Source organism: Dipteris shenzhenensis, chromosome 33 (assembly GCF_047967505.1).
Source record: "Dipteris shenzhenensis isolate YYH24624 ecotype China chromosome 33, Dip_SZ_1.0, whole genome shotgun sequence".
NCBI lineage: Eukaryota > Viridiplantae > Streptophyta > Polypodiopsida > Gleicheniales > Dipteridaceae > Dipteris > Dipteris shenzhenensis.
Window position 1 is genome coordinate 12,086,244 of NC_141628.1, and position 24,050 is coordinate 12,110,293.

At 44.4% G+C, this 24,050-nt stretch overlaps 1 protein-coding gene across 1 annotated transcript in view; it reads right to left on the minus strand.

Annotated features, from left to right (window-relative positions):
- The window catches only part of LOC147879698 (uncharacterized), a 109,912-nt gene extending 86,195 nt beyond the window's left edge, over positions 1-23,717 (minus strand). Inside the window, exons 1-2 of the mRNA XM_087371868.1 lie at positions 23,464-23,717; positions 11,225-11,302 (exon numbers count right to left, since the gene is read on the minus strand). Of these exons, the coding sequence (XP_087227994.1) occupies positions 11,225-11,302; positions 23,464-23,535 (150 nt within the window). The 5' untranslated portion in view covers positions 23,536-23,717. The remainder of the gene's footprint in view (positions 1-11,224; positions 11,303-23,463) is intronic.
- Positions 23,718-24,050: the final 333 nt, after the last annotated feature.

Sequence of the window (24,050 nt, forward strand, 5' to 3'; positions counted from 1 at the left end):
TTATCTTCTACCACAAAGTTTAATTCTTCATTTGTTGATGGAGTTCTCTCTTCAACCAGATTTGCCATGTTGTTGATGTAGCTCTTTTCCTTGTTCTCCTTGATCTTCTTCTTGTCTTCAAGTTCTTCCTCAATGTGGCTGGTCTTTCCACAAAAGCTTTCTAATATTTTGTGAATAAGTATCTTCATCTTTGAGTGCTTAAATTTGGCACCAAATATCTTGTCAAGTGTCTTCCATGCATCATGTGAAGTGTCCTTCCATCAATGTGATGAACATATTCATCAATAAGACCCAAAGCAATAATCGCAAGAGCCTTTTCATCTTTTACTGTCCATTCTATTTCACCTTTTCTTGTTGAAGGTTTCTTCTTCTTTCCACAAGCAATATTCCATAGACCTCTCTTCATGAGAATGAACTTGACCTTGGTCTGCCAAGTATGGAAGGAATAACCATCTATCTTACTCATGTTAGCCATTAGGAAGGTCTTACCTCTTACAAGGCAATGTCTATTCCTTCACAAAATAGCATTCAAAAATATTCAATTCAAAAGATATCATAAATGCAACATGAGCATTTACCAAAACTATCAAACCACAGGACAGTGCTCCAAAGATAAGACTGAAAATGCCTCAGATCACTTCCAATGGTCAAACATCCAAAAGCCCAAAGATAACTGAGATAATAATGAAACTTTCTAGCATTCAATGGTTCATATTAGAAGCAAATATCGCTGTTACTCCCAAATTGAACAGTCTGAAGTTGGAGGGTGCAATTGAAGCTGAAGAGAAAAGCTTTGAGAGGGCTTTCAAAGACAAATGGAAGCTCTTACTGAGGACTACTTCCAACAAAGAGAAATGGCGAAATCTCGCGTTGTGTTGTTACCTTATCACACGACCACCTGTCGACAGGCGTTGACCACATGACGACATCTGTTCGCCACATGTTGACCATGTGTCAACACAAGTTAGCCACGCGATCACACGGGTTCATCCAAGAGTACTATCCGAGGCTGTCAACCACAGGTCGACACATGTCAACCACAGGTCAACCAGGAGTATCGTGTCCAAAGTGATCTCATCAAGAGCTGCGCACATGGAGAGTGAGCTTAGCACATGGAGCAGTCAGGAGTATTTATATTTACACAGTGGTTCAATGATACAGTGGTGCAGTGGTGCGGTGAACCAGCTCACCTGCACATGGAGAATTTACACCATCAGGCTGGCGAGTCAGGGAGTCAAGAAGTCGCCGAAGCCATCAAGAGATGCGGTGAACCAGCTCACCTACACATGGAGAATTTACACCATCAGGCTGGCGAGTCAGGGAGTCAGAAAGTTGCCGAAGCCATCAAGAGAGACAGCGGCGCAATGGCTATCCTCAACAGCTAAGGAGATAAGAGGATGACCAATGGGAAGAAAGGGGGGGAATTCTCAGCGAAGAAGGGACCCTCCAAGGCGGGGGATGAGGATGAAGGAGAAGGGAGAGAGAAAAAGGGGCATTCGACATTCGGCACGGAAGCGAAAAAGAGGAGAGTGAGGAGAGATAGAGGCTAGAGCTATGAGCTCGCCAAGGAGAGAATGTGGAGAGACTTGTGTGTACCCTTGGTCTACTATGGGGATAGACCTGTGTATTCTTGTGATTTGCGACTTGTGTATTCTTGTGACTTGCGACTTGTGACCCGGGGACACGTCCAGTGATATGTACTTTGGCCAACTCGGTCACTTTCTCATCTCTTGTCTCTTCCCGATATGGGGATTGTTCACCAGTGTAGGATTTTCTTATTTTTGCTTTATGTTGTGGAGTTCACCGGTGATTGTCATTTAGCATAGTGCACTCGTACATCGTCGTTCACTACAGTATAGCATATGACACTCGCACACTACTGCACGGTGCGCTCTGCACGATCCATTGCATTAGAGCATTGCAAAACTCATGCTTCTCACGCCAGTGGCCTTTGGCCTCCGGTAACACCTCCGGAAGGATAGGAACCCCTCCCCTCAAACATGTGTCGCCATGGAGAGATGCGCCTATTCCGACTGATATTTGTGTGATTTCTCCACAATCACTGCACCATTTGAGCTCAAATTTCTTTAGCAAACTCCTTACAGCATTGCCCTACTATGGCTAAGAGGAATTGACGAATGGTCGCGGCTATGGGCGGATTTTTGAGCTAGACTAGCGAGCAAAGAACGAAGTGGCACAGCCGCTCAAAGTTAAATTCCGTCAATCCCAATGGTGAAGAGGTGCGTCCTAGTGTGGGGACGCTAGAGCCGGAAGCATTTTGAAAGTTAACTGTTGGATTTGGAGAAATTGATGCTGCAAGATTCGGGCAAAATTGGGGAAAAGGAAGAAGGTTGAAGAAGATGATGAGGTGGCACTTTGGAGCTAGAGTAGGCTAGAAGCATGAGGTGGAAGCTCAAGGAGGATAGAATGGCTCTAGTACCACATGTTGGGGAGTGGGAGTAGATCATGGAAGAGAGTGTGGGAACCAAAAGGCAAAATGTTCCATTGAGTTGAGAGGAAGTCCTCTCTTTCATAGAATGGGAGAGAGGGTGGCCTAAATCAATGGCACCTCTCCTACATCAAAGGAGGTAACTCCACAATCATAGGCTGTGTCATGGTCTATGGCACTAAGTGTGCCTCGCCTACACACACACACACAACCATATGACTGCTAGTGGCTACACACATGCGCCTAGCAAGCCCTTGATCACACATATCCCAACAGCATAAGTTGATCATTGAAAGTCATGCCCCACCGTATGCAGGACATAGGGGTATTGAGGCTACAATCAAAGCAGTGGAGCACTATTTCTATTGGCCTTCTCTGCGGAAGGATGTCGAGGCTTATGTCAGGACATGTATCATTTGTCAAAAGGTGAAGTATGACAGGCAGAAGCAGCCCAGATCGACCATGGCAGAGCATCGCTATGGATTTTGTTTTTGATCTCCCTCGCACTCCTACTAGTCATGATGGCATATGGACTATAATTTGCAGATTTAGCAAACAGGCTCACTTCATTCCAGTGAGAAAGAAGATTACAACTGAGCACATGGCAAAAGAGTTCTTGAAGTTTATTTTCAAGTACCATGGGATGCCTGAGTCTATCGTAAACGATAGAGATCCACGGATGACCAGTATGTTTTGGAGAGGCTTGTTTGATAACATAGGTACCTCACTGCTGTTTTCATCTTCATATCATCCACAGACTGATGGCCAGTCAGAAGAGGCAAATTCTACGGCGTTGGATTTGCTGCGTTGTTATGTCTCTGAGCACAAAGCAAAATGGGAGCAGTATTTGCCACTGATTGAGTATGCATACAACAACACAGTGCATTCTTCCACTGGTAAGGCACCGTTTGAAATGGTGGAAGGTGGGAAAAAGGTTCCTTCTATTTTGCATACAAAAGAGAAGATATTTGTGGCTGATCAGTATGTGGAAGACTTGTGGACAGCGTATGAAAAGGTTAAGTATGCCCTTCAACGCAGCCAGGACAAGCAGAAAAGAGCTGCAGATAAGCATCGCAGGAATCTGGTCTTCAAGGAAGGTGACTGGGTATTGCTGTGTTTTCTTAGGGCACATCTCAGGAGCAAGAGAGGGAAGGTAAAGCTGTATACCAAGCTGAATATGAGGTACTACAGGCCCTTTCAAGTTCTTGAGAAGATCAATGAGGTAGCTTACAGACTGAAGTTACATGAAAAGGGGACCATCCACAATGCTTTCCATGTTAGCTTGTTGAAGCCTTTTCATGGAGAAGTGCCACAGGATATGCCAGTTGAAGAGCAACCTGAAGTTGATGAACAAGATGAAGTCTTGATTCCTGAGCAGATTGTGGCACATAAGGATCGAAAGATTAACGGTAGAGTTTCAAGACGCTATCGAGTGAAGTGCAAGAATTATCCTGCAAACGATGGGATCTGGTTGGAGGAGAATGAATTGGCAGATTCACCACAAGTTTTGCAGCTCTACCCGAGGCATTTGGTCTCGAGCCTATTGTGGCAATGGCTCATTCCGGTCCAGCAGTACACAGGTCTGGAGCATTACCGGATGCTCAAGGGGGGGTGGCACCTCCGCTCCCACAGTGCAAACAGGCTCACAGGATATCTAGAGGTCGCTTGGTGACACTACAAGGCACTGATGCTAACAGTGTTTCTGCCGTGAGACTTCTATGATGAGTGGTCGTGACACTCCAAACAGTTGATACACTACCATATGGATGGATTTGCAGTCTTGCCGTATGTGCATTGTATATTGTACTTCATGTGATGTTGTACTATGGATTATGGGCTGTTTATGCCTATTGTGATATTCTTCTATATTTCCTGTAATTATGGGACAGCAAACATGATAGTTTGATGTTTCAAGAGGGGGGTATGTCACGGGGATGTGATGGCGAAGTGATTAAACTAACCGCCACTGAATTTGGCCTAGGGGTGCCAAGCTAGGGGCATTACGGGTACCTATGATTAAATGTGCAACAAGTGCAACTCCTAGTGCTATTAGCATGGTCCTATTCACTAGGGTCATTGGTTTTGTTCACTAGGGTCATGTTTTAAAAAGTGACCCACTAGAGGTCCTATTTACTAGGGTCACCGGTTCTATACACTAGGGTCATGACTTAAAAAGTGACCCCCTTAGGGGCATTAATTTCCCACGTCCAATTTGCCATGTGCCCTGAGTGTGTGCATGCTTGGGCTGTATGCTTGGCTTGTGGCACCTGTGTGTCCCATCTAGAAGTACCTGGAAGCTCCTAGAGCCCTACCCTGTTGTTTTGGGTCTTCATCCCTACCAGGGGAGTCTTTTGGAGAGTGGCGGATTTTTGCAGCTCTCCCTTTGCTGGCTGAAGACGTTTTTGAAGATTTCTCCACAACCAATCTTCTCCCGTTGGTGTTTCTTGCTGCTGGCATGGTCCCTGGGCCCATTTTGGGCCTTTTTTTATGCTTTTCTCGACTTTCTTCGAGACAGAATGCTTCCTTTTCATTGTCTGAGGCCATATTCCTGGACGCCTCTCTCCTGGCTCCTGCCTGGTGCTGTGCGCACTGAATTCTAAGGTTTCTATGGGCTGAAATCCTCAATTAGGTGGAAGATTTCATGGCAGTTTGGTTGCTGATTGCTGGACGACTTTCCTTATGACTCTCTCTGGTGCTGGAAGGCAGTCAGGGACAGCCCCCTCCTACCAGAGTTTGCTAGCTGCTGGACACATTGTACATACAAATTCCAGCACTTTAACCCATTAGAGGTTGGCGAAATGCATGCATTCCTAGTTCTTGGACTAATCCTAGTCCCTTGTGGGTGTTTCCACAGTTCTCTTTTACCAATGCAAAGCAAAAGTAAATCAATAAAACTTATTCTTAGTTAACCAAAGTCAACATGCTTTGACCGAAGTCAATTTCTAATAAAGATTATTCTTTATTTCTTGAGATAAGTACCAAATGGTGACAGAGACAACATTTTAGCAGCTTTAGTATGAGTCTTTTTAATTTATTTTTTTCAATGAACGTATGGTATGGATTTCAAACCCACAAATCTATCATTGTAGCATTCCTGGGCCTCGAGCAATCAGAACTCCTTGGCTTTCTGAGCCTCAGATGTGTATCAGAACTCCTTGGCTTTCTGAGCCTCAGATGTGTGTTCTTCTTTCCTCCCAAGCTGCGCTCTCACGCTTTCTAGCGGCTTGCTCACCGATCGTCCCGGATCTCCTGGAGCTGTACCATGCAGGTAAAAAGACTCTTGGACTGTTGTTGTTACTGCATCTGCATCATGGTTTGCACCATGGTTTGCATTATAGTAGAAACTGACATCAGGGCCTCTGCAACCCAGGTTCTATTGTGGTGAGGCTTGGAAAGGCATCCTGCCTCCCCACATTTGTTGGACATGCCACTGGTACTCATGGTGTCCTTTCCGGATCTTGTCTATACCATGAAACAATAGGGATGTCCTAAAACTGCACCTCCCTATCTGAGGAAAGAAAATCTGAAGCTCTGATACCAATGTAACAGAGAGAAAGCCTAACTAACTCTCTCTCCTACTCACTACTACCTGAATTAATACAATAATGCACTCAAAACACAAGTGGGATTGTGGAGTGAGTGTGAGAATCTGAGGGAGGAATATAATGGGCCTCCAAAGAGGAAAATAATAACTGAAATAATGTCTTTCCCAAAGGGCTGAATACAACTGTAAAATAACTGAAAGGACTAAGTACTGTATGAAGGGGATGAACCCTCACTACAAAAGAGGAATGAAAGTACTGTATAGAGTTGATACCTCACAAGGTAGCAAAGATGAATGCAAGCAAACTCCCATATAGAGTCATGGAGGCAACAAAAAAATCAGGTTGGCATAGAGAGGGAGTCAAGTGCATGGAGAGATGGGGGCTACATGCTGTAGATATCCTAAAGGAAGAAGGGGAAATCAGAGAGCTAGGCAAGCAGAAAATGGTACAAAAATTATGGCAAGACTCGAGAACAAAAATGGAATTCTGCAAGTGAGATATAAACCCGATGGAGAAGTGCAAAATGCAGGCATATCTCAAAGACAATATCTCACTGATTACTAATTATGACAACAAAACCATTAAGAACAACTTGTCATGTGTCACCATGAACTGGAAGAAGCTGAAGGTGATGTGCAAGCTCTCCAACTGTTGACATTTGTCATGGCATTCTTGTTTGCCTTGATGAACAACCTCATGCAGCGCCGCGTCTCTAACCCTCGCTTGTAAAGATGGATGTGATATCATGAGGGTTGGTCCTTTTACGATTGTCTATGTGCTATTCTATGTTGAAGATTCTTCCCGTGTAGTATTTCACAATACACCAGTCACACCCTACCCTGCCTATGTGTGCTTTGTGGATGTATCTTCACCCGATTTTCAGTTCAAGCTTCCTCTTTCTATTGTTTGTCCATAGATAAGCCTCGTCTTGCCTCTCTCTTTTCCATTTTCCAAGCATGGCTGACATTCCCGTGTTTTGTAGACGGGTGGAAGAAAATCCAAATGAGTATCTTGTGGCCTTCAAGCGCCGTTGTGTTTCTCTCAACTTTCTTACTGAAGACAGATGGCTGTTGGTTCTTCCCACATTTCTAGAGGGTTTGGCTCAAGTGTGGTATGAGAAGCAGGCCGACGATGTTCGCCAAAGCTGGCCAAGGTTGACAGCAGCGATGATTGAGTATTTCGGCAAAGAAGAGGAGCCGGAGAATATGTACCTGCAGGTGGCAAACTTGAAGCAGTCAGAAGGTGAGACGACGCGTCGATATGTGGATCGAGCGGCCGTGCTCCTGGACCGTTTAATTGCCACACAGGAGGACAATGCCGGATTTCGAGCTGGAATGACTCAGCATGTGCTGGGCTACCTTGTAGCAGGAGCAAGTGACGAATTTCGCCTCAAGCTTAAATGGGAGTATCCAGAAACTATGGTGCTAGCACATGAGATTGCTCAAAAGTTTGATAAAGTTCAGTCTGACCCGCTTCAGAGAAGACGATTGTCCCTCCGCAACCCCCTCAATTCTTGCAACAACAACCTGGGGGATCTAACTCAGGGGCATACCCCCACCCCTCATCAGGGATGTATCCACCGCCTCCACCTCAAATGTATGGTTCCCCCTTAGATGCTTATCCTCAACAAGGTGTATATTCTCATGGGGTACTAAGACGGGCCATTGATGCAGATGAAGTGCCTAAGGTATTGAAGCATTATCATGATGGATTTTGTGGAGGCCACTATGCCAGTGACTATACAGCTAAGAAGATTTTACATGCTGGATACTATTGGCCAACCTTGTTCAAAGATGTCACTTTGTATTGCAAAACCTGTGAACCATGCCAATTCGTCGGTAGGAAGGATTTGCGTCCTGGGCAACATCACCCAGCGATATCCATCCATCCGTTTTAGAAGTGGGGAATAGATTTTGTCGGGCCCTTGCCCATGACCGCCCGCAAAAAAAAAGTATCTTTTGGTAGCCACTCAGTATGTCACTAAGTGGGCTGAAGCTATCGCCCTCCCCACTGCAAATGGTAAGGCAGTTTCAAATTTCATATTCGAACGTATCTGCACAAGGTTTGGGACACCCATGGAAATTGTCTCTGACCATGGGAGTCCATTCTTAAATGAGGCAGTGGAGTTACTCATGGATCGCATGGGTATTGATCATCACACTTCTAGCATCTATTATCCAGCATCCATGGGTCAAACAGAGCGGACCAATGGCCTCCTTTGTAAAACCATGGAAAAAATGGCCACAGGAAACAGGAGCCAGTGGGATTAGAAGGTCACAAAAGCCGTATGGGCTTACAACATCACTCATAAAACATCTACAGGTCACACTCCTTTTGAGTTGGTATATGGTACTAAGGCCGTTTTACCACTAGAGATAGAGATTCCAGCTTTGAGATTGGCACAAGAACATAGGATGACAGAAGATGAACATGTAGAGGCCCGATTGGTGCAACTTGAGAAGCTAGATGAAATCCGACGCCTTGCCCTACATCAAACAGAGATCCAAAAGAATCAACAAAAGGCCCGCTTAGATGCTAAGATTCGCAAGGAATGGGAAAGACATTTTGCTGAGGGGGATGTTGTGCTATGCTTTGATAACAGATTGGACCACCAAATGGATAAGAAGTTTCTGCCACTGTGGACCGGTCCATACAAAGTCATCAAGGAACATAGCAATGGGTCTGTACAAGTTCAGGAGCTGCATGAACCATATGGCAAGAAGGTGATCAACAAGCGTTACCTCAAGCCCTTCTTTGTGCATGATGGACCTAGGCATGGAAATGCTGTGCATTCCCTGCCTGGGGGGGGGAACTGTTATGGATAAATTTGTCTAAGGAAAAAGGCATAAATATGAGTGTGTGTTTGTATGTGTGGCAATAGTATAATAAAATATGGTGTGCATAGGGCCCAGGGTTGAGGTGGCAGGGCATGACCATGTGCCACCCTTCCACGTAAGAGGACCCATAAGGTGTGTTGTACATAATCCATGGTAGTAATATTATAAAATGTAAGGTGGCATGGCTCCTCCATGTGCCACCCCTCCACCTAGGCTGCATTTAGTGAGATATGGCTCAAAGTCCATGGGAGAAGTAATATAAAATAGGTGGAGATGAATATTATATTGGGTTATTCCCTCCATATAGGATAGGCCCATGTGGGGGAGGTATAGAAGGTCCAAGAGAGCAAGTTAAATAATGGGGAAAGTAGGATGAGGTGGCAAGATTCCTTGTGCCAACCCTCCACTTGTCCTCCTAGAAGTTTGAACATATTATAAAATTGGGAAGAGACCAAGGGAGTATCATAGACTTGAGATATGGGGCTTGATTTATGTGGAAAATTGAGGCAAAGGGTTGTCGCACACAATTGAGAGTGCGTAACCACCTAGCCCACATGGGAGACTTTTCCACACACACCATGCATGTGGGAGGATGCAGTTATTGGGAGAGACCTCCTCTTTTGGCTATAAAAGGAGGGGGCTATTCTTTGATGAGACACGCTCATTCTTGTAAAGCCACCTAACTAGTACTTTGATATTTCCCCTCATCTTTCCTTTCAAATAAAGCATGATCCTCTTCCCTTGATGTCTCCATCTCTACATTCCTCCTCCACTCATGTACATGCTTCTCTTCCCCCTCTCCCTTTCCCCTTGTGCCATAGTCTCCCTCTTCATTCCCTCCCCTTCTAATTCCATTTCCCCTCCCGTGATAACGTTTCGCCCTCACGTTCTCCTTTCCTCTATGGCCCTTGAGCGTCGCCATGCTTAGTGTCTAGCCTCTGGTCCTGATTTCTTTTCCGGCTAACACCACTTCCTGAGGGTCTCAGACCAAGGTCTCCTCAACAGACCTCAATACCTGGAGGACAGGAGAGTCTCACATGCATTGAGGTGTTGGTCAGTTGCAAGTCTAGTCACATCAGCTGAGGATTCAGGCAGGGAGAGCTGCAAGCATACCCAGAGAGCGGAGGATCAGCACACTATGCCGGATGGAGGAGATCGAAACAAAGGAGCACTTTCTATGTGTCTTCCCAGTCTACTATGAGATCCGAGGGTGATATCACTGCCTCTTCCAGGAGAGGCATGGCTTTGGTTCACCTTTACGGCTGATCCATTTTCCCGATCAAGTTTGTGTTGGGCTTTATCTGATTGAGATGTGACGACAGAGAGATATATTGATGAGACAAACTAGAGAGCAGCAGGGATTGATGCCGCAGGTCACTAAGATCGACAAAGCATAGACACTTGTTTTTTTTGTGCATCTGAGCTAGCTGCCGGGTCCTCGCCACGATATTGCCAGACGAGAGACATGCACTCCACATGCGACATGGAAAGGGACCAGAGCACGCACGATCGAGGTCCGATCTATTTCAGACCTCTTCAGAGGTGACCGCCAGAGACGAGGCGTCACCCTTGATTTCGCCCATCCGATATAGAGATCGAGGAGACCACGCCCTCCACCGCATCAAAAGACAGCTCGACAGACACATATACGAGAGCTCCTCACATCTACTCTTCTGATATTTTGCTACTCTACTATTTTGTTCACTAGCTTAGCGTTTTAGCTTTCAGCAAGGGCCTTAGTGAGCCCTTTGCTTCAGCCCTTAGTGGCTTGTATGAGTTACCTTTTGGTTTTGCATTTGTCTCATAGGCCCGTGAGGCCTCCTGCATACGTTAATACATCTCTCTCTCTCTCTCTCTCTCTCTCTCTCTCTCTATATATATATATATATATCGCAGTACGTAATATGTGTGTATGTGGGTAGACAGGTAGGAGTAGGTACAAACATGCATATGTACACTACACAGTTTTGAATGTAGCATGTGGTAATATACATATACAAAAGTCAACCTTGCGCTCTCCCGATCAAGATGAATTTAAATATATTAAATTAGCCTTATTATGATGACACAGGTTTCTATGGTTCCTATTTCAACTAGGAATCAAAAGATAACCTAGAATATGCACATCCTAGCAAGGTCACAACTGAAAATTTTGGAGATGCCAGTACCACGGTGCATCAAGCTTACTCAGCAAATGATGCCAGATAATAAGCTCTATGTTACAACCATAGTTGGGCATGCTTGATGATGACCACAAGTAGAGACTATTGTACGCATCTTTTAACGAAGAAAACCAGTCTTTACAATCTAACGCCCTTATTCTTCCTTCTTGTATAATCACATGTGACAGTAGACTCTAAATCACAAAGGCTTTAACAAGTACAGTAAGTCACCTCATCAATGATTTTCCAAGCTGTCCTACTCCTTTCTCTTGAACAGTGAGTTCCATGATCTGAGGCTGGTTCAGCTTGCTGAAGCTCCCTGACCACAACAGGCCACTCATCATACAAAGAAGAAAGGAAGATCACATATCAGCAAATTTAACCACGATAACATGGTTCCAAGCACCTTCTAGACACACATTTTATATGAAACTCAGTTAAAGCGCCACAAACCTGTAGTGATAAAGCCATCTGCTTGAGCCAAGAAGGTCACTAACAACGTCGTTAATCAGAACCAAGCCGAAGGGACATTCTAAAGGAATAAGGTAGAGATTTTTGGTTTGAATCATTGAAAAAGTAAGTTAAAGCCATCATCACAAGTGATTCTTTTACTTGGTTTCTGGGTGAATTCCTGCCAGAGACTGTTCATGTGTCCTTAAATCCAATGATAGAATCACTGCGAGAGAGTATCTATATGCACTTGAATCATCAAAGGATGGATGCATCAGGCATCCCACCTGTTGACTCTTACTTTTAGGTAACGCAGTGCTCTCTCTCTCTCTCTCTCTCTCTCTCTCTCTCTCTCTCATCACAGCAAATGACGGTGTCGGGGCCTTGAGACAAAAGTACAACGCAGAATAAAATGGCTGTGTGGAATTGCAATGGAACCCTTTGGTTTGATCCCGGGGATTTCTCTGAAACATATACTAACAGAGATGTGATCTTTTACACACACCCATGAGAGGCCGGAGAGGGGACTGCCCATTGTGACAGGGTACATGTGGGAATCTGCCCATAGAAAAGAGACGTGGAGAGACAGCGGTGTACGAGGATCAGGAGGGGTGGCAGTCCTTTTCAGGTCACACTTGAGGCCCTCTGCATTGGTCATGAGGAAAGAGGAACATGCACGGCATATGTGACTGCTCCTGCCACATATGCTGCTGCTGCTCAAAAATCTACTCTTGCTGCTATTTCTACCTCTACTACTACATCTGTTGCTGCCTCTTCAGCCCTTCCACATGCTCAAACCCCTGTTCTTCATGCTGTTCCATGTCTTGACACTATTACTGCTGCTGCAATTACCCTTCCCACTACACCATGTGCTGTCCAAACAGGGTCTACTACAGCAGCCCTTGATGCAGCCATAGTTCCAGAGAAAGTTCATGAGTTCATGCAGAAATTCCCCTCCATTTGGGAACCTCCAAGAGCTCTTCCTCCTCCCAAACCAATAGAACATGTCACTTCCAAATAAGCCTCTCTACAAGAGCAGCCCCCTGGAGAATAATGAAATCAAGAGGCAACTATGGGAGCTCTTGGCTCTTGGCTACATCAGGCCATCCTCTTCCCCATGTGCCTCTCCAGTTAACTTGGTTCCCAAATCTAATGGTTCTTAGAGGCTGTGCATTGATCACAGAGCTTTGAACAAGATTACAGTGAAGAATAGGTATCTACTTCCAGGATTGATGATTTATTGGATCAACTTCAAGGAGCGAGGTTCTTACCAAGCTTGATCTCAAGAGTGAGTATCATCAGGTGATAATCAAGGATGCTGACACATGGAAGACAGCTTTCAAGACCAGACAAGGGCTTTATGAATGGGTGGTTCTCCTATTTGGAATCAACAATGGTCTAGCTACATCCATGAGAGCCATGAATGACATCTTCAGGCCTTTCTTGGATAAATTTGTCATTGTTTATATGGATGACATTCTCATCTACTCCAAGACACATGAAGAGCATTTGGATCATCTCCACCAAGTCTTTTCTCCGCTGGAACAACATTCTCTTCATCTCAATCCCAGAAATGTGAGTTTTTCCTCACTCATTTGAAGTATCTTGGTTTTATCATTTCGCATGAAGGCATTGCCATTGATCATGACAAGATTCAAGCAATTGTGAATTGGCCCACTCCCACTGATGTTTCTTAGCTTAAAAGCTTTCTTGGATTGGCTAATTGTCATAGGAAGAATATAAAAAATTTTGCAGAGATTCTTTGTCCTTTATTCCAGCTCATCAAGGCCAAGACACCATTCCATTGGGGCCCTGCTCAAGATTAGGCTATGGCCCTCCTTAAGGAAAGTTGACTTCTCCAGTTCTAAGCTTTCCTGACTTCAACAAAGTGTTTGTGATTGAAGCAGATGCAAGCACATATGTCATTGGAGCTATGCTTTCTCAAAAAGGTCATCCAATTGCTTATTTCAGCTCAATTCTCTTATGTCCGCGAACGTTAATACATCTTTCTTTCTTTCTTTTCTCAAATGCAACATTGAATTATCCCACTTATGACCAAGATTTGTATCTCTGCTCCAAGCCCTCAAGCATTGGAGACATTATCTTTTGGAAGTGATTGTTTATACTGATCATCAGCCTCTTTAGTACTTGAATACTCAAAGCTCCATTGGGGAGAGAAAGCTTGAATCCCTATCAGACACAATAGAAGAAGGCAGCCCAAAATTTAACCACACATGTTGGAAAAAAACTCCTTGGACTGCATCTCATGTCTTGGATGTTGGAATTAAAATAGCCATTTTTGATCTATCCACAACCACATAGATGTAGTCATGTCTCTTTTGGTTGTGGGAAGTCCTGAGAGAAAATATGTTCCCAAGGCTTTTGTAGTGATGATGAGATGAAATTGTTGCATGTAGGTAGCCCATTTGACATGCTTGAAATTCACTTTCTGGACCACATTGTGATAGTCTATGGACACAGTTGAAGCATTCCACAGCTTGGCATCCCCCCTCTGATGGTCAAACTGAGGTGGTTAATGCTCATAAGACTCTATTGTCAACACAAACTCAACTGTTGGGACTCATACCTTGGATACATGCAGCATGCTTACAATAGAGTTTTACATTCATCTACCGGCAAGAGTCCATTTGAAGTTTGCCATGGTTTCCAGCCAGCTCTACCCATGGATTCAACTTTGCAGGGTCCTTACTTCAATGCCTCTTCTTCCAAGGCAGCCAGAGATATTGCTAAGGCTAAGACCTTCCAAATCGGTTCATCATACCTTAGAGCAAACTCAAGCCAAGTACAAGCATAAGGCTGACAAGCATAGGCAGCCTCAGACTTTTCAAGAAGGTGAGATGGTTTACTTATATTTGCCCAAGGAGAGATTACAATCCTCCTCATGTGAAGGTTCAGCCTCTGAGATATGGTCCTTTCGAAGTTCTTAAGCCCATCCATGAGAATGCCTACCTTCTTGACCTTCTTCCTGGCCTCTGTCTTCAATGCAAAGTTTCTCAAGCCTTATTATCCCCCTCTCCTTTCAGATGATTTGGCTCCAATCCAACCCCCTCTTCCCTTTAATGTTATACCATATTTACAGCAAAGGATACCTTGCTATACCTAAAGACCAGAACCACAAGAAGAGGACCCAAGGAGTTGTACTTGGTAGGTTAAAACCAGCCTTCACTAATTAAAGGGTGGTAGAATCCACTTTAACTACAGCATACACAGTAATCAAATTGTTAATCACCACAAATTAAATCATAAGGAGCTAGAGCGCTCCTACTCAAAAACAAAGACACCGATTGGTCCTAAAGATTGGTGCCCCTTGCGGTATTTCTTTATTATTCACATAAAGCCAAGAGGCTGATTACAAGGTCTCCTGAAAGCTACACCATAGGCAAACCACTGCCTACAGACTTCCAATATCCAGCACACCTTGCAATTCCTGCTCAACTTTATATGGCGAATATGCCTCCAATCACTAGGCAATAACGCACTCTTCCTTTCGACCAAGCGTGCAACAAAACCCAAAGGCATAAGCTATCTCTCCGCCCACTGCACCTGCACAACCAAGTGCCCAACCAGCCAAACACAACTAAACAGCTGCAGAAAAGCCAAAGACAGCCAAGACTCTGGCACAACCAGCCAGGAAACCCTTCCAAAACAGGTCGCCTTATCTGTAGTCACGCTGGCCACTGCCCAACAGCATAAATCAGCCTTCCTCTGCCTGGAAACAATCCCAAACACAATAACCAGCCAACAACCAGTCCAGAAACGGCAAAATGAGGCAAAGACCAGCCTTCCTCTATCCAGAATCCATAGGAATCAGGTCTCCCTGAATCCAGCGAAGAATAGATGATTCAGCCCTAGCGCAGTCCAAAGGCAGCCCCAAAACAGGTCATCCAGAAAAGGCCCCAAAATCAACAGCAACCCACAGAAATCAGCCAAGAAGCATTTCACGCCACTTTCTATAGCATGTCTGCAGCCCGGGAAGCAGCAAGTTGGAACGCCTCTCCTTTTGGAGCCCAGAAATCAGTGAAAACAGCCTGTAGAAGAATTTGCCACACTTATGGGGCCTAGAAACAGCAAAAACAAGCCTGTAGAGAAATCGCAACTCTTCCTGCTCTACTTCATGTGATTGAATGTCGCTGAGCATTAGTGAGTCCGAAAGGCATGACCAAGAACTCATACAACCCAAAAGAAGTCCTACACGCCGTCTTATGTACATCTTCTGGGTGGATGCGAACCTGGTGATACCTGCTCTTTAAATCAATGCGGGTGAATACAGCTCCCCCCTTCAACCTATCCAAAATATCATCTATCCTGGGTATCGGGAAGTGCTTCTTAGTAGTGATCTTGTTCAAGGCGTGGTAATTGATACACATACGCCAGGAACCATCTTTCTTCTGCACTAACAGGACTAGAGAACAAAAAGGTGATGAACTTGGCTGAATCAACCCCTTTTCCAAAAGTTCATTAACCCGACTCATTATCTTCTCTTGCTACGCCACACTGACCCTATAGGGTGGTTTATTAGGCGGACTACTGCCAAGCACAATATCAATCCCATGATCCTCTGGCCTTTTTGGCGGAAGCTCACTAGGCAATTCATTTCAAAAACAATCTAAAAACTGATTTAAAAAGACTGCTCTTTCTAAGAAACAGTGTGCTCTTCATTCACTAGAGGAACCTCCCTTAGCAAAAACCATGTACGCTAAAATATGACTTTTCATTATGGAATTAATGACAAAAGCCATTACAACTGAGCCAGATTCCCCTTTCAATTTAGCCTCAATTACATTGGTCTTCCCTTTATGACAAACCGTAATTTCTCTCTTTTTTGCTTCTATCACTGCATCCAAGCGGTGCATCCATGGAATACCTAGCAAAATACCACAACTGGAGAGAGGCATGATCTAGAAGCCTTCGTTGTCCACCAAAGACTGAATATGTAAGCAATGCTTCCCAATAATGGGAGTGACAGGAGTGCTAAACTCTGGACTAGCCATGCCGGCTTCACAACTCGGCCCCATCTCATTTGCACGGATCCCCAATTTGGCTGCCATATTTGGAGAGATAAAATTTGCCTTCGCGCCAGGATCAGAGAAGATGAGGGCTGTTTGATCCCGAATCTTTCCCCAAGCTCTGTTTCTTCCCTCTGGGGTTGTTCACTAATTACATCTGGCATCAAACCAACCATGGTCTTCGTTTTCTCCCCCTTTTGATCACTCTTATCTGCATCAGCCTTCTCCTCTTTCCACTTTGGAAATCCCTAGATATGTGTCCCGGTTCCTTGCATTTAAAGCACTTCTTTTCCTCATACAAAAACTTCAGCTCTTCTGGAGATAAATATGCAGCCGCCTTCTTATTATTTTGCGGTTGCCCAGCAACAAACTCGGCTTTCTGGCGGTTGGCCTTCTTCTCTATTTTGGAAGGACGAGACCCAAACTTCTTCTCTGTGCTGTCTTTCTTGACTTCGTGCTTCTGACCACCCTTGAATCCAGAAGTCTTTCCCTCCATCAAGACATATGCTTTGCTAGCATTCTCAATCAATTGAGACATGTTAGAAACCTTTGTCTTCGTACAATAGTCGCTAAGCTCCTTTGGTAAGCCACAGCAATACTTCTCTACCTGCTCAGAGAAAGAAACAAGCCGATAACAGCTTATAGGCAACAAAGCCACCAAAAATTTACTATTGCTCCTCAAGATCTCGGCAGTTGTTTGAATTCGGTTCATGCCAGGCAGTCATGATGTCAACCTCAAAAGTTGTGGTAAGCCACACAGCTGAAAACACTTGTTAAAGCGTACCCAAGTAGTAGGTGCGGTGTTCTACATAGGCATAGTGGTCCACCACTGGAGAGCAGTACCCTTTAGAAAACTTGCAGCCCGACATATCTTAGATGACTCAGAAAAATTTCCTCCACTATACACTGTATCAAACTGCTAGAGAAAGGTTAAATCCTTAAGCTTATCCAAAGTACCACTAAACGTCTCGAATTTGACCGCAACTCCAGCTTCTTTATAGTCTTTCACTTTCCCTTTCAGTGCCAAGTTATCATATATAGTATCTAAGCAAAACGAACAGCAGCACTCACACTATCTCTAGCACCAACACCATGAGGCAAAGCTGTATTATTCAGACCAGCTCCTGAATTTTGCATATTTGGCATAACCATGTTACTTGTCGCTGCATTAGGCATATCTATTTGCATCCCTAGGGCCGCCCCAACATTTGCATACATCAAATTCTGTCCCAGGGGCTGCATAATAGGCTGAAACCCCACCATCTAACTTGCAGGCATACCAGCAAATTGTGCTTGAGGGCTGACCATAGCCTGAAAAACTGACCCTCCACCAAAATAACCTTGTTGCACAGGGGGTACAATAACTCCTTGCTGTCCGAAAACTAAGACTGAAAATTATCGCCTTGATTCAGCCCCGGAATAACATTAGATTGTTGCAAACCGTAGGCGTTTTGTGGGGGCTGATCCAGAAAATTCACATGCTGCCGCAACGTCGGACTTCCTTTTCTTTGGTTGCGTTTCAAAATTCAGAATCTTCTGAAGACAAAGGTCCTGCGAGAATTAAGAAAAAGCACTCATAAAGCTCTGCAATTGTGCCTTGAAGAAATCCATGTCCTCCTCATCAGTATTATCAACCTGCTGCTTAGCAACATGCTGGGATTCCTCTCTCACACCCTGATCATCATTAGGGGTCTGTGACATCCTCTCTTCGTCTTTGTCTTCGTCTTCCTCTTCCGTGAGAGTCAGAAATCTTTCCCTGTTGTGAGATGTATTTACTCGACTGTATGTTGTATCCTTTGCCTAGTCTACTGGACTTGCACCAAGCCAACCATTGGCTCACCTCTTGAAGAAGTTAGGTGGATCCCGGCAATGGAACCATGAAACCAGCCTTCACTAATTAAAGGGTGGTAGAATCCACTTTAACCACAGCATACTGTAGAAACACATGGGATAGAAGAGATGCATCTTGGAAGAGGAGTGAGAGCACAAGTAAGGCAAAATCCATGTATTAGAATGAAGGAATGACCTCCATTTTATAGAAAGAGAGGATGGTATAGGCATCTCCCCTATATCAATGGCAATCAGCCCCTACATCAGTGGGACTGGCATAAATCAAAGGAACCTCCCATGTGGGGACCTTTGGCTTACATCATCACTTAGGTCACACACTAGACACATCATAGCACTAGATGTGCCTCTACAACACACACACACACACACGTGACTCCCCTAGATGCACACATGCACCATAGAGTAAGCCTTTGACCATACTTATCCCAACACATACACAGTAAATAATAAAATTATTAATCACCACAGATTAAATCATAGGAAGCTAGAGTGCTCCTACTCAGAAACAAAGACACCTATTGACGCCAAACACTGGCGCCCCTTGCGATATTTATTTATTATTCACATAAAGCCAAGAGGCTGATTACAAGGTCTCTTGAAATCTGCACCACTGGTAAACCACTGCCCATAGACTTCCAATATCCAACACACCCTGCAAATCCTGCTCAACTTTATACGACGAATATGCCTCCAATCACTAGGCAATGACGTACTCTCCAAAGGCATAAGCTATCTCTCCACCCACTGCACCTGCACAACCAAGTGCCCAACCAGCCAGACACGGCTAAAGAGTAAATAAGGTGGCAGGAAAGAGTTCTCCATGAGATGTCTAGTGGGTGTAAGTGCCTCACATAGCAAAGCCGGCTCTCAAAACAAAACAAAACGGCTAAACACCCACAAAAAAGCCAAAGACAGTCAAGACTTTGGCACAACCAGCCAGGAAACCCTTCCAAAACAGGTCGCCCCTATTTGTTGTCACTCTTGCCACTGCCCAACAGCATTAATCAGCCTTTCTCTACTTGGAAATAATCCCAAATGCAATAACCAACCAACAACTAGTCAAGAAACGGCAAAAGCAGGCAAAGACCAGCCTTCCTCTACCCAGAATCCATAGGAATCAGGTCGGGGCTGACCCTACTTGCCCTCGTTGTCACACTGCAGTTGAGTCATTACAGCATTGCCTTTGGGAGTGTAGACAGGCGAGGATCATCTAGAAAGGTGTTGCTAGGATTTTCAGTATCTTTCATACAGCACCTTTCTATATGACCTCGGGTTCAATGGCTTGGTTATCTCTTACCAGCCCTCATGTGTTTTTCGAGGGACATGATCCCAATCCAGCTCTCATTGTACGGCGACACTTGGTCGAGTCTTGTTCCCTCCAGGATGTTCCCTTCACTCCTTTCAGAGTTGCTCATGCATCAGTAGACACGTCGTGGGAGATTCTGGCTGGCATTACAGCTTGGCATATTTGGAGAGCCAGGTGTACAGAGGCGATGGAGGGTATTCAGGTTCACCCTACCCAGGTTATGGCGAGTATTTGGACTGACACAGTACACACCGGCCATATGGGTGAGCTTGCAAGGATCCTCCAGAGCAAGAGAGTTACTTTTTTCAGAGTTTGGAGAGGATCTCCTTTCTTCTCTGAGTCTCCCTCAGGGTTGAGGTGGCATTTTCAGCCTCCGCCTTGGTTTTTTATTAGCTCATTTTGAGCTGTTTTTTTCCTCATGCATTGCATGATGTACTCCCGCATTTGGGCTTGCTCTCGCGGTTTTCATTCATGCTTAATGAAGTAATTTTCTTGGGAAAAAAAAGAATCCATAGGAATCAGGTCGTTTAAATTGGAAAACCCTGAATCCAGCGAAGAATAAATGATTCAGCCCTGGTGCAGTCCAAAGGCAGCCCCAAAACGCCCCAAAATCGACAGCAACCAACAGAAATCAGCCAGGAAGTATTTCGCCCCACTTTCTACAGCCTATCTGTAGCCCGGGAAGCAGCAAGTTGGATCACCTCTCCTTCTAGACCTAGAAATCGGTGAAAACAGCCCATAGAAGAATTAGCCACACTTCTCGGGCCCAAAAACAGGAAAAACCAGCCTGTAAAGAAATCGCAACTCTTCCTACTCTGCTGCCGATAGCAAAAACAGCATCCAAACAGATTGCCCAGCTTCCTCGAGGTCACCAGCAGCAGTAGAAGTCCAGAACTCAGCCAAAAAACACGTCACCCAGCTCCAGGCACACACCACGAAAATTTGCAATGGATTTTCTCTCTCTTCCTGGCCTGATTTTAGCCTCCTGCATGCCAAACAGGTGTTCTGTGCTATTTTTGGAGTCCTATGCCAAAAATAGCAAATTTTAATTGCACCACTCTTTTGCCCCTCTGTTGCACACACTGGTCCTGAATTAATTGCCTAGTAATTGGCCTGCACATTCACAATTTCCAAGGGCCCGCTAGGAATTTTAAGTTCCCAAGTCCCGCACACGTGGCCAGACTTCCTGCCCTAGAGGTCCAAGGCAGTCACACGTAAATTACAGGAGTCGCAAATCAAAATTCCCATAAATTCACGTCCTCGTGACATAGGCAAAAAAGGACAGATTCCTTCCAAGCCTATTTGGATGGATTTAGAGACTCTTACCTCCAAATTTCCAAACTTGCTTGAGACTGTGGGCAGTCTCAAACTTAGGGAGGTAATGATGTGGGTCCATCATTGGATTCATGATTTCACAAGGGTTCATATGGTCCATGATTGTAATAAGGCCACATTACCATTTCCTTTGTCAATTTTGAGTCATTTTTACCCCTTAGGTTGCTATGGCTTGGAGCCGAGATTGTCCAACCAATGTGGATGATTTGTCATGTCTTATGTTATAAGGCCCTAGTATTGAGTACTTAGCTAGGTCCATGCATGGTTAGACCAATATTTGGGTCATGGGTCTAACCATAATAATGCTTCGCAAGCTAAGTAGTCTAGTTAGCTAGCTGCAGATGCTTCTACTATCCCACTTGTAATGGAGGCCTTGGCCATGATGATGATCCCGGTCACACCAATGTTATGGTGGGTGTTCCACAACGTGGTGAAGAGGCAAGTAAGAGCATGCCACCAATTGAGCTCATGTAAAGACATTGGAGACTTCCCTTTCTAGGAGCTACCTCCTTGATTGTACGCACCCAGACTGGAGTCCACCAAACTCAATCGCACCATCAGATGTGGTTGCTGTCTTCAGATTAAATAAAGCTTGTATTGTGTTCTACATCCTCACCCGAGAGATTTTGCAGATGGTGTGGGGATCTTTTGAAATCCGCTACAATCTAGGATTTGATGTGGAGGAGATTCCTACCCACCTTGGGGAGTCTATATCAATGTCCTCACAATGTTTTGGCAAAGCCTATGCATGCTTGTGTAGAATACAGTTACAAGATTGTGTAGTATGTACAATTATACAGAAATTGATGGGCTATGTAGGCTGCAAATGCAATGACTTAGGCGGCATGCCTGCCACACAGGCTAAGCCACACCATGTGGTGTATTAAGCTTGGGATGCGCCTCTATAATCTCTTAACTATTTAAGGTCCCATTTCTCAGGGTCGCCTCTGAATGTTCAATGGACTGGGTATCTCTTGAAGGTTTGAGAAAAAAGACAACATGATAGCTGGAGAATTCCAAGAATAAATTGCACAAATTAGTAAACGTAGGGTTTCTACACAATCAGCTATAAAACCTACACAAGTCTCAATCATATTGAACATAGTAACCTAATGCAATAGTGACTTAAAAATGGTTCCAACCCATGAGGGCATTATCCCCATACGCATGTCCATTGGCATTCCCTAAAACTATGGTGGGCACAAATATCCTTTGCTCTGACAATCTACAACTGCATCCACATCTCGGCCCTCTACTCTTACATGAACCAGTTGATGTGTATGATCATAAGGTTGTGCAACTTGTATACCTTATATGTCATCTTGCTCTTCAAATTAACCTTTAATCAAAGGACATGTACATGGTCATAAATGCCTTTGGTTGAAACTAGCTAACCAAGCTCACCTCACTTATTAGGCTGAACTGACCTTTGGTTGTTGCTGTTGTCAAACCAAGTGATGCCACCTTTGGAGTGTTCTGGGTGTTATTGTTGAAGTATTTTGATGATGCATGTGAGCACAAAGGGATTCATTAAGTTCAAGAAGGTATGCCAGTTCAGTCTAATAAGTTAGGCTAGTCATGTCAACCAAATTTAGTACGGGTGCAACCAAAAGCATTTATATACCATGCACAACTTTAGGATGCAACAAGGTCACATTTTCAAGGAGAAGTTGATCTTCAACTATGTTCAAGGGTCAATCTAGAGAGAGATAAAATTAAAGGTATACAAGATGTACACCGTTTTCAATCATTGGTTTGTAGCTCGAAGGAACAAAGATCGCAATCTAAATTTTCGCCTTTGTGATTATCATTGTTGAAATGCTAGGTAAGTCGAGAGGAGTGACATTGGCATGTCAAAGAACACGACACTGCCTCAAGGTGTGCCACGAGAAGAAGCATGCCCTCGGTGAAAATGTGACAATGTTGCGTCCCAAGCTGAGCATGGTACATAAATGCTTTTGGTTGCACCTATACCAAAACTTGTTAACACTACTGACCTAGCTTATTCGACCGCACTGGCTTACCTTCCTGAACTTGTTGAACTTGTAATAGAGTAGAGAAAGAGGCGTTTCAGTATTTGCAGCACTTTTAGAAAGAGTTCTTGCACAAACCAGAGCCGCAAAAAATGTCGCCACTGCCAATCTATAGCGGAAGGCTTACGAAGAAGCATCAAACAATGGAAAAGATGCCACCTGATTGCGTTGGATTCACCCCACTCACGTAAGTAATTATCATGGATCATTGTAGATAAGAATTGCTTGCACTATTGTTTAACATCGCAGAACATTAGTCAGGAAAATCGGATGATTTGTCAGACACGCATGTAGGCGCTGCAGTCAGTTTGCTTACAGAAATTATTTTAGTCTTGTAAATGCATTGGTGAAAAGATATTTACCTTTGGGATAATTTGATTCTGTGAGAAAATTGTGCAAAACTTTGCTATGGAAAAAGCTGCTTTTTGTGGGTTTCAATGATTGTAGAATCCCTGGGAGACTACTCACCAATAATGGTAAGAGCCACATACACAGAAGGAGCGCCCTCGCCCATGGCATCGTAAAAGCGAGCAGCGTCATCAGGATGACAAAATTCTGCGATCACAATAACCTGCCCGTAGCACGTTTGTGGACTGGATCACACAGCCGATCTCGACGATCTTCGTACACCGAGCAAATTTGCAAGCACTCGATCGGCTGGATTGCAATTGAGCAAATTTGCAATCATCACTCGGAGCCGGCTAAGCCTTTCACGAGAATATATTGGCAGCTGAGACAAATCAATTGGAATAATTTGTGTGAGTGGGGGGTTTTAAATGAACTCTATAAAGTAATTATTAATAATCTAAGGGCTAAAAAAATAATAATCTAAGGGCCGGTACAGAGTTCCTCATTTTGACGTATGCGCCTCGCGTGCCCCTAGAGAAAATGTTACCGGAAACTCGTTTGCACAAATGTGCAAAAGAATGCACACCAAAACCTTGCACCTCACGTTCGTGAGACTAGACCTCTACCACTGCATTGTGAGTGCGTGCACATATGTGGAAACATTGAGCACCTGCACCTTCGGTGCTCGAAAATTTAGCTCCAGCTAG